General features: G+C 35.8%; 1 protein-coding gene across 1 annotated transcript; it reads left to right on the top strand.

Annotated features, from left to right (window-relative positions):
- The first annotated feature begins 5,972 nt into the window (after positions 1–5,972).
- LOC128552053 (uncharacterized) lies at positions 5,973–9,595 on the top strand. Its single transcript, XM_053533049.1, has 2 exons — positions 5,973–6,071; positions 6,647–9,595. The coding sequence occupies exon 2, from the start codon at positions 6,654–6,656 to the stop codon at positions 7,239–7,241; it is 588 nt and encodes a 195-aa protein (XP_053389024.1). The 5' UTR covers positions 5,973–6,071; positions 6,647–6,653; the 3' UTR covers positions 7,242–9,595.
- The last annotated feature ends 1,955 nt before the right edge of the window (positions 9,596–11,550 follow it).

Here is an 11,550-nt window from a genome sequence, read left to right as displayed (position 1 = left end):
AGTCTTAAAGTTCATTTTCAGTCCGTACAGTTGTCCCCTTCAAAAGTGAAATAGAAGTAGGGCACATAAACTTTTCGAGTATATCCGCGGACGTCCTTCCCTTAAAGATGTTATAAAATTATAAATTATATGTTTTACTTATATTACATCTAGATCGTGTCCAAATTTGTTCATCTTGAGCTTATGACTGGTTGTAAAAATACAGAAGTTGTAAGAGTAAATTAGTTATGATAAAAGTGAACCTAAAAGAAATTGTGTATTTGTGACAAAAAACACACGTCTCCATCCAACACAAGCAATATACTGACGTTGAAATAACATTCATTAAAATCAGACAAGAACTTTTAGAGAAACCTGGCTACACTTACCTATGCAACTCAAGCCGAATAATTAACATTTCTAAAGTAACATCACTTGTTCCAACTTTCGTTAAACTCCATCAATAGATAAGAATCGGAGTGATGTGGTATTCGTTTTTGTACTTGTACTCGAATTTGTAGTTGTAATGGTGTACTCACCTGTACCTAGTACTCAGCAAAAATTGCAAACTCTCACACTTACTTGAGGACGGAAGCAAAATGTCCGGTACGTATGATTATTTGAAATACTGAAACACGTTTTCATATTTAAAGATGGTTTAAAAAATATCTGTAATAGTAACACTCAAATAACCAGATAGAAAATGGTAAAATGTTTAACAACAGACTACAGGTAGAGAGTAGCTCCTGTGGTAAAATGACAAGGTGCTATCTGCTCTACAGTGTTGCTGTAAACAAAGTCAGATTTTCTTATAAAGTCTAAAATCGAGAAGGGTCTTAAATTACAAAGTTTTCATTATAAGTAAATCTTTTCTTAGCGGCATGCCTAATTTGCAAAAAACTGCCGTAAATCGAATTATTATTTGCATGTAAAAGCCATTGTTAAAACATTTACAGATGAAATTTATCAACAGGATATTTATAGCTAATATAAAAGGTTGCCAAAGCTATCATCATCAGTATCCGTTTATAAAGAAAGAAAATAGGAAGTCATTATATATTTTGGAAATATAAGCTGCTCCCATAAAAACTTTTATGCGAACTCGAGTACAATTATTGTCATTAAATTCAACAAATTTTTCCAATTCAAAATGTTCATGACCATTTACAAGTTTAAATAACTGGATAAAATAATAACGATGACGTCGGTGAAAGGCTTTAAGTCTATCCACTCAGTTCTAGTACTAAGCGTGTTGCTGATTCCATACACTACCACCATAGTCCAATACTGAACGGATTAAAGATTTATACAGAGTTAAAAACATTCTTTATTTAGAGACCTGAAGGTTCTCTTAAACATGCCAATTAATCTGTTAGCTCTGTTGACAATGTTCTTTTTCATATACATATTAGAATTAAAAATATGATTATATGTTATAATGACAACAATAATAAAAAAACAGATTGCAGCTACCACTCTGCAAATCAGGGAACACGCTTTCAAACATATAGAATAAGTTGTCATATTTCATGTTTAAATCTACATCTCTTTAAGTATATTTTTTTTACCGCGACAATACTTCACAACATCAACAAAATGTAAATTGACGAGCAATAAAGTACAAGCCAAGTAGGTCAACGAACTCCTGATGAACGATGTACAGTTCATATAGCACTTAACCCAGAAAAGAAGTCATCTGTGACATATGGTGGCTGATTTCTGCCATTTCGCGTTTTCGCCCCGCGACCCCGCCGAGCGAGAACACGAGAATTTACAAGTTAAAATGGCAGGGGCGCGGGGCGAAAACTCACTATTTAGCGGGGACGCGGAGCGAAAACACGATAATTAGCGGTGTCGCGGGGCGAAAGTTAGTAACTGGTATGTCGGTGGCGCGTGGCGAAAACACGATAATTAGCGCTGCTAAAACGCCGAGTTTTCGCACCGCGCCCCCGACATTCCAGTTCCTAAATCTTGCCCCTCGACCCCGCTAATTATCGTGTTTTCGCTCCGCGACCCCGCTGAGCGAAAACACGAAAATTAACAAGATAAAATGGCGGGGGTGCCAGGCGAAAACTCGCTATTTAGCGGGGGCGCGAAGCGAAAACAAGATAATTAGCGGGGGCGCGGGGCGAGATTTAGGAACTGGAATGTCGGGGCTAGGTGCGAAAACTCGACGTTTAAGCAGCGCTAGTTATCGTGTTTTCGTCTCGCGCCCCCGACATACCAGATACTAAATCTCGCCCCGCGACCCCGCTAAACAGCGAGTTTTCGCTCCGCGCCCACGCTAAATAGCGAGTTTTCGTCCCGCGTCCTCGCCATTTTAACTTGTTAATTCTCGTGTTTTCGCTCGGCGGGGTCGCGGGGCGAAAACGCGAAATGGCAGAAATCAGCCACCATAATGTGACACAAACAACGTATAAACTCTTCCTTCGTCGTTATATATTTAGTAAACAAAACTTTGGAGAATAATGTTGGAATAACTTAGGAATTAAGTATCTAAAGGTATACATTTAGATCTAAGTTTTTGCTTTATATGTGCGAATGTATAGTAAAGTTAACGTATATGCTGACATATGTTATAACAAGGTTTTGTTGCTATGATTGTTGTTGTGATTGTTGGTGTTTTGTTAGATTTAACAGCTGTGAACATATTACTGACAAGTAAACAGTTTATTCGACATAGATTGTTATACTGAGTTGCTTTATTTGATTAAAACATATTCATGCAAAAACGTAAGAAAAGGGCATGAGGGATGTTGCTTGTTTCATTACCTCACAATAACAGACCCAAACCGAGTCGGCTATTATTTGACTTGGTTACATGATGTTCTTATAGATTGTATCATATCAAATCTGTATGAATAATAAAGATCAAAAGCTTCAGCGATATAATACTGTATGGATATTTTTCAGACAATAGTTTTTGCACTTTAATGTCAATATCAGGTTAGAATAACGCAAATCACCTGTTATATTTTTGTAAAATGTCAAACATTTATAAATGTATGTTATTTGACTATTTATATCAATGTGTTGTAATAATACGACGTAAATATTCCTTTTTTATAGAAAAGAACTTCGAAGTTGATGAGAAGAAAAAAGGAAAGGATCAGAGAGTCAAAAGGTATCAAAATGTCCAAAAGAAAGTCTGAAGAAGAAAAGAACTACAGACTAACCGAATATTTCCATAACCTTCTTAAAAGAAGAATTAATTTTCGCGTCACAAGGGACGAAATAAAGGACATTATATCAAGTGTGGACTTTTTGGTAGAAACACTGGTGGCGAAAATTACTTCAAAGGTTGCATGGCTTCCTTTTTCTCGTGTTGTAAGAGTAGGCAGCATGGCGGAAGGTACTAGTGTAGGTCAACCTAATGAGTTCGATTACCTAGCTAGCTGTTCTTAAGATAGAGCAAAGTGGGATTGAAGTTGAACGTACATGTGAGAATAGAAGAGGATATGCACATGTCAAAATCACTGACCCATACTTGCGAACTATATGGGGAAAATGGATGGACGGTGAATATCTAAAAAGTGATTTCACCAGAGGCGATTCAGATATGCTGAGCAATTATTTTGATACTTTAGGAAATGCATTTCAGCAAGAAGTATCCAATGTTTTACAGAATTACGATGAACGACTTGTATGTAAAACGAATATTGGTGAAATGAAATCAGAGACAATTTTCATCTGTGATGTCTAAAAGCATGGACCGGCCTTTACGCCTAAATTCGTTTGGAAATCCAAGCGTTCTGGTGAGAAAATTACCATGGGTGTTGACATTACCCCAGCCATTGAGATAGACATATCATCTGATATCATTTCTGCTAAAGATACGTTTGATCCACGCTTCTTTGCGAAGGTAGAGGAACATGGCAAATGTCTGCTTATTTCATGCCGTAATAACGCATCCTGTGAAGCTAGGCAGTGCTTCTGCTTGGCTTTTACTCTGAGCGAGGTTGAATTGGTTCGCGGTTTAAGTCGGCATCACAAAGATTGCTACAAACTCTTGAAATATATTTTCAACAGCCGCCACGGTTATACATTCTTTCCATCTTATGCTTGGAAAACACTTGTCCTGAAACACAACTGTCATTGTGATGAGACCGAGAATTTAGCAGTGTGTTTTAAACAGTTGGTGACTGCATGTTTGCATTATATGTTTAACAGGAAAACGGAAGAGAAAATTGAACTTAGCCGAATAGCGCGTGTCTTTATGCCAGGAGAGAAATTTGTGTTGAACATTCCTAGCGTCTTTTTTAAAGAGCACAATATCCTTGACAGCAAAGATTACAAGTTTCCATGTGAACAATTTTTGCAGGAAATAGAAATAATGCTAAGATCGATTGAAGATATAAGTTGCAAGGAAACTACAGAAGTGGATGACAGGAGCCTGAAAATTGTGAACAGCCGTGTCACTGGTGCTGAGGCATATGTTTCGACATTACCTATGCCGAAATTTCTACCGTTTGTCAAAAGCAACACAGAATTGACAAAATGTTTGGAATGTTACAAACACTATTATTCAGTGAGGATATATTATAATGATATAACTGTCCTTGCACAGACTTGGCAACCATTATATGACTGCGAATACATGTGGAAAATGTAAAATAATAATTATATTGTTTATATATGTGAATTAAAGAAATCTAAAGTAAAACATAAATTTCTTTATACTCTTTATTTCAAGCCTGTTGTAATGGCTGCGTTTTGTAAAATGTAAGTGTTAGGTCTACAACTTTGTTAGTCAGATAATCATTGTTTACTTGAATGTTCATGATAGAAACTAAAAACCATAATAAATGTTAGAAGGAAAGCGGTTTTGACGCTGCTGCAACATACTTCTTTTGATAGGTCTCGTTTCTTCAGTAACGTTTATTTGTCTTTCTGGCACGGTTCTGTCTTTCAGAAAGAACTGTAGGCTGTGACAATAAAGTTGCGTATTTATAAAAGCCCCCAAAAAAGCCTACAGAAAAATTCCTGAAAACCATTAAGCTTGACTTTAAACGGACATAAAGAACATACGCTAGGAAACAATTATCGCTTTGTGAAAGGCGATAACGAAATGACTTCAGAGTGAAAAAACACATGTATTCCAAGCTGAATCCCATCTCATAGTTGTCTGACGTATGCTAGTTATGTCGTTATCCGGTTCATTAAGAAACTAACATTTATAACTTAAATGATTTACTCTAACATTGTATTTACATGAATAACATAGCAACTGAGTACTCTACCCGGTCGAATCTTATGTGCTTCTTTGAATATGTTGATGTCTTTAGTTTTAGTTGATGAGTTAAATAATTCCTAGAAGAATAGCCGCTTAATTGAAATAAATTGATTGTTTGTGTTTCAAGTTTTATAGTTAAATAGTCTTCACAAGAATACGTGAAAGCAAAAGAATAAATAATGTGATCTTATTACTTAATTATGTTTTGTTTCCGTAAGCAGAAATTAAGTAAGGAAAAAGATTCTATAGGAGCAGTTATCTTCCAAAACCTCGGCTTCCCAGAAACGAAACAAAACAATAGCGAATGCATTAATGTGTAAACAATTTGGAATTGCCCAATGATACATGGATAAAGAAAAGTAATCAGATAAGAATCAGGCAAAAGGACACAGCGCGTGCCACCTTGGAACTACTTTTTGGGAGCTTTGAAAGTGTTGCTACTATCGTTTTATACTGTGATAAAGAAAGCTATAAGTCCATCGGAATTCAATTAACGGTACAAGAAGGAGGTAAATAGCCTTACCAAATATATTAGTACCCTCTATACGCTCAACTCCTAGTTAAGTATGGCCAAATGCAAATTCAATATAGAGCGCACAGTCACAGCCGCAATTATTTAGCTCTACGAAGCGAAAGGAACTCTATCTTTAAATGGTCTATTCAGCTGTTTTGATTTTTTTTAAATAGCCCCATGAGATAATAAATTATAAACATGTACTATATGCAAATATTAATCGTCGTCACTTTATCTGATATCTGTGTTTTCCTCTAGGTCATCCAATCTGAATACGCATCTTAAATAAAAACATCAAGGCGTGTTGTTTCGTTTTCAAAATATTTGTTCGTAGATGTCTTCCCGGTAAGTCAAATATTTAGTGTTATTTGTGCTCTGAATAAGAACTAATTATAAGTAAAACGTTCATATTCTGTATTGAGTAAAAAAAATTATTATTGTCTTTCAACAAAAACGGAGACTTTAATCAGTAATGATACCCACCCAGTCACATTATACAGACACCGGGTTGACAAGTCCTAAACTATCCTCAATGTTGGGCGCCAAGCGAGGGAGCTTATAGTACCATTTTTCACGTATAGTACTATTTTTCATGTCTTTTGAATTAGGCGGTCAGGGAGCGAACCTTAAACGTCCCGCACTCGTAGTTGGCACACTTCCAATATGGCTTAAAGATACATATATAGCTCTACATTAATTTATTTGCACATCAGATCTTTAAATGTACCGCGTTTAGATTTATTCTGTTAGTATTCAACATGGCCTTTCTTGGGGTAAATCATTAAGTCTGAAGTTGTTGCCACCAATAAAATTCGCAATTTGATCAAACATAATCGATAATACATTGTAATTATTTTACTATAATCCTTACGGAGAATCTATAAAGAATTTTAGGTTTTCTTTCTACTTTCTATTCAAAGGTCGTAGATGGCTGAGAAAGCTAGTCAAGAGACAGTTGGATATGAAGAGGATAATGTTTTGGAAGAAGAAAAGAATTGTAAACTGACGTATTTCTTTCGCGATATACTAAAAAAACGCATAGACTTCCAAATGTCTAGTGATGAAGTTACAGATATAATATCTGCTGTTGAATTTTTAGTAAGGATTATAGTGACGGCAGTCAGTTCTAACGTGATATGGCTACCATTCTCGCGAATTGTCAAAGTTGGAAGCATGGCAGAAGGAACAAGCGTTGGAAGTCCCGATGAGTTCGATTATCTTGTTGTTCTTGAACAAAAAGGAGTAGAAGTCAGTAGGAGCTGTGAGCAGAAAAGAGGATATGCGCATATAAAGGTAACAGACCCTCACTTGCAAAGGATATGGAGAAAATGGCTATATGGTGACTATTTACAGGGGGCTTTTACTCATGGATTTTCAGAAATTTTCCCAGGATATTTTGATACGCTAGGAAATGCTTTTATGTATGAGGTTGGGGAAATAATCAGATATTTAAAGGACGATCTGTTTTGTCTCAGACCGACAGGTCGGATGCTTATCGACAAAAACATACAGTAGCATGGACCCGCTTTTACTCCACAGTTTCTATGGGAACCCCACAGCCGCAGAGGAAAAAACATAACTATTAAAGTTGACATTACTCCAGCATTCGAAGTGGATTTGTCCGACGACATAATAAACAAAGATGATACTTTCCATGCAGACTTCTGGAAGAAAATTGAAGCACATGGCAAGTTCATGCTAATTCCATGTCACGAGCCCGTTTCATGTACGTCATGTGCCTTATGTTTCCGTTTAACTTTTACAGAAACCGAAGTGGAGCTCATCCGCGGCTTAAGTAAGCACCATCGGGAGTGCTACAAGCTATTGAAGTACATTTTCAATAGTGGAGGAGGGTACAGTTTCATGTCTTCATACGCATGGAAAACACTTATTCTGAAGCATGCGTGTTACTGTAAAGAAACTGCAAACTTAGCAGTGTGCTTTAAAAAACTAGTGGCAACCTGTCTACATTACCTTTTCACCAGAAAAACCGAAGAGAAAATTGAATTCAGCCGTTTGGCTCGTATTCTTATGCGAGGTGACAAATTCGAGTTACATATCCCTAGTATTTTCATCAAAGACCATAACATAATGGACAGCAAAGATTTTAAGTTCCCCTGTGAACACTTTCTACTCGAAATCGAAGCAATGCTCCAGTCGGTTGAGGACATTAGCTGTGCTGAAAACCCAAATACAGACGATATCATCATCGCAAATGGTCACATGACGGGGGTTGTGTCCTACATTAAGGCTTCCCCACTGATCAACAAACATCTAGAACTGGACAACTGCGTTAAATGCTTTGAGAGATATTTCCAGAAAAAAATACTGGGATAGATAGAAGAAGACTATTCCACGTGGTTATTTGCAAGGGCCGACATATGTAAAAGCCGACTTTATTAAACGCCTTTGTTGGCGATCTAAAAATAAAAAAATGAGTCCTGATGATAAATTCGGGCAAAAATGGGGGATTTCACCGGTAGGTTTTTTATTTCTGCGAATTTTTATCAATGGTTGGTATCAAATTAAAGCTTAACATTCACTGTAAAATTGATATATTTAAATTTAGGCCTATATCTAAAAAGCAAACTCACACGAAATTAGGCCCTGAAAAGGTATGTAAAAAGGGAATGTACGAACGTTAACTGATGATAAATTCGACCACTTTGTCATTTACAAAATTTTCTCCATAGTATAGTATTGAAACTTTCCCAACATTGCTGCAACAGTCATTTCGGATCAAGTAATGAAAAGTGACCCAATGTCAGGCCTTCATGTGTTGACAGTGATCATGTACAAAAAAAAACATCCTTTTCCCCAGTAATTGTCGATAAATACTTTTAAAACAGATAAATGTAAGTCATTTATTTATACAGAATATTTACCAATTTTGTTTTGCTTACACCAGTTGCTGTTGAAAGTGATTGCTATTAGATGGGGTGTTCAATTATATAAGTAACCGATTGCAATCGAATAATTCGAAGGTGGTCGATTGTATCATCTGTCCGACTTTGTTGTCATTTGTAAAAATGATGCTAAATTTGGTTTTCTTTACCCAAGAAGTCTAAAGCATTTTTTTCTTTTTGCTACATTTTACGACGTTGTTTTACTTGGAAAGTTTTACCACAAAGTCCCTCAAAATTCATAGTGACATTTTACCGTCATTAATTTAGTGGCCATCTTGACCTCAGATTACGTTATTTTTCATTTTTCTAGATCTAATCAAACTTACTCTAAAATGTGATGTTTGAACTTTGTATAATACAAAAATGCTAGTGTGTTAAACAAGTTCAAATGGACCATAAAATGCTATCTTGTGTCTTTAAGATCGATTTATTTGTGCTCAAGGGAGATAAATCTTTTGTAATTTTACAAATTGATTAAGTATAATTTGCTACTTCTGCAAAACACTTACATCACATGAACACAATATCAAAATAAACCATATTGTATGTCTTATAAGGTAATATTTACCATATGTATAAAGTGACAAAGACAAAATAAGGGAGGTAAAAAAACTAAAATATGCGTTTGCTTCGTGGTTTCATATATTATCAACATATTTCAATTATCAGTGCACTGATTACATTTATTATATCAAATAAGTCAAGATAAGATGAACTTTGTGTGTTTGGGTTTGATAAAGAATGGAGATAATTGTAAATTGCGATGTATATATCCTGATATTTTAGAATGAACATTCACATTGTACCTTTTTTCTCCAATGTTGAACTAAATAAAGGTTTGCACAATTCTTTACACAATGATTTATTCTAAAACCTTAACATAGGCAATACAGGGAAGTAATGTTAAAATACAGAGCTGTCATCATTATCATAATATAGTGCATTTGGATGTTATCATTTATTCAAAAGCAGCAATCTCGGAGCAATGCATGGCTGAGAAGTTAAAGGACATTGACTTTCGAATCACTTTCGTTGAAACCCTTCAAGTGACGTAGCCATGCATCTTGCCTGCAAAACATTATTAGTTCTACCCAAGCAACTGCTAATTCCTATAATAATGCCCGGACGGGCATCTTTGGCTTTTCGCTAGAAATATTCCTGAATTGTTGTGGTGTAACGTAAAGCCCAACAAAATAGAACTGCATGTATGTTTAAAGTTTTACATCAAATCGACATAGTTCAGGACATATGGCAACTTTCTATCTTTAGTTGTCCAGGAAGACTTAAGGCGGCCAACCGGGTATTATTTCAGGCATGGGTTATCACCTGGTATACCGTTTACCTTCCACAAGCAAGCTGGATGGCTTGCATAACGACATAAGCAGGACTCGAATCCACGGAAACTATAGTCAAGTGATTTCATATCAACAGCCTTAACCAAATGGCCAGGGAAGTACCTTTTTAAGAGTACTAAATAAACAGTTAGATTGTCAAAAATAAAGCATCACTGAAAATATATTAACTTTCTGAGCTATTTATGTTATATTCAATGAGTTTATTATCAAAACAGAGTTCAACAAGAAATGTCTTTAAAAGAGACAAACGGCGTAGAGGTAATAATGTTTGTCCCATGGAAAAATCTTAATTATATAGGATGTGCAGGCAGAAAAGATTTGGATATGCATCTTGAACACATGATTAATTTGCAAATATTTCAACTAAGCAGCAAATTAGAATGATCAATGGGTTTCCTTTCGTTAATAGAAGGTCAAAATGATTGACGTCTGTGCTGATTCTGAAAAAATTTCGTGTTGGGTCAGAATCCCTATTAAGTAACCCACTAGCACAATATCTCGACCCGTTTACTTTGGCAACTGTGGCGCATCTATACCGTCCTTACTGCGCTGTCTTATATCCTGAAGGCGGAATATATGCAAGGAATAAAACACCCGAAAACACCTCAAAGTTAAAAACAAACAATCAAGTTAAAGTCAGTTGAACATTTGAAGGTTGGGAGAACTTCAGTAACTGTTGAAATGGTTTTTGTTGTTGTTGTTGTTGTTGTTTTATTTGGGCAAATTATTAGGTACATATTTACAGTTATGATGAATAGGATTTTTCAATTTAGTTTGCATTGTTGTAATTGTTTGCATAGTCATGATTTTCATGAAATCTAAGATTTTTCATCTGACGTGCTGACCTCCATTTGATGTTGTTATTGTTTCGTCTGCACCTGAACACTTGGGTGAGGCTCCAACCCCCAGTGTCAAATTATGTAAGGAATCACTCAGTTTTGTGAAATAGTAACAAAGAATTGATAAATTTTCTGCTTTATTTTAACGAAGAAAAACATTTGCCGGATGTGTGAAACTGTGTACTGTGTGAAACCGGATGGACTGTCTGTACAGTTACAACCAGCCACACATTCATCTATCTGTAAGCGAGGTACGCAACGAGGGTGGGGGGTATTCGATTTCTCTTGCGATGATAAATTACTAAAGTCTTTAAAATTCGAAAAAATTATTTTAGTTTTGGGTAATAAAACTAGTAAATATCCTGTTTAATATGTGTTTTCTGATATTCAATGATATTTAAGACAGTAATAATGATTTATCTTTACAGCGCGCACTTGTTCCGTGGAATGTAGGTCAAAATCCGTGCTAAACATCTACTGTGAAGACATAGAAAAGATATTTCCCTTACTTTTCTCGAATTAATGGTTTCCAGATACATACATACAGCCAGGTATTTAATCGGTAGGACAGTCACATCCTTTTGAAATCTAGAAAATGTTCAACATTAACTGGGTCAAGATGAATGAAATATTAGTGCAAAAGAGGACCAAGGATGTAAAATTTAGGAGAAAAGAGTGAGGTGCCAAAGTAAGACTGGGTAATGCTCAGGTAGAGTCATTTTAA

This window comes from Mercenaria mercenaria, unplaced genomic scaffold (assembly GCF_021730395.1).
Source record: "Mercenaria mercenaria strain notata unplaced genomic scaffold, MADL_Memer_1 contig_1980, whole genome shotgun sequence".
In the NCBI taxonomy this organism is placed as follows: Eukaryota; Metazoa; Mollusca; class Bivalvia; order Venerida; family Veneridae; genus Mercenaria; species Mercenaria mercenaria.
Note: the sequence above shows the minus strand (reverse complement) of the source record. Positions and strands in the feature narration are given on the sequence as shown.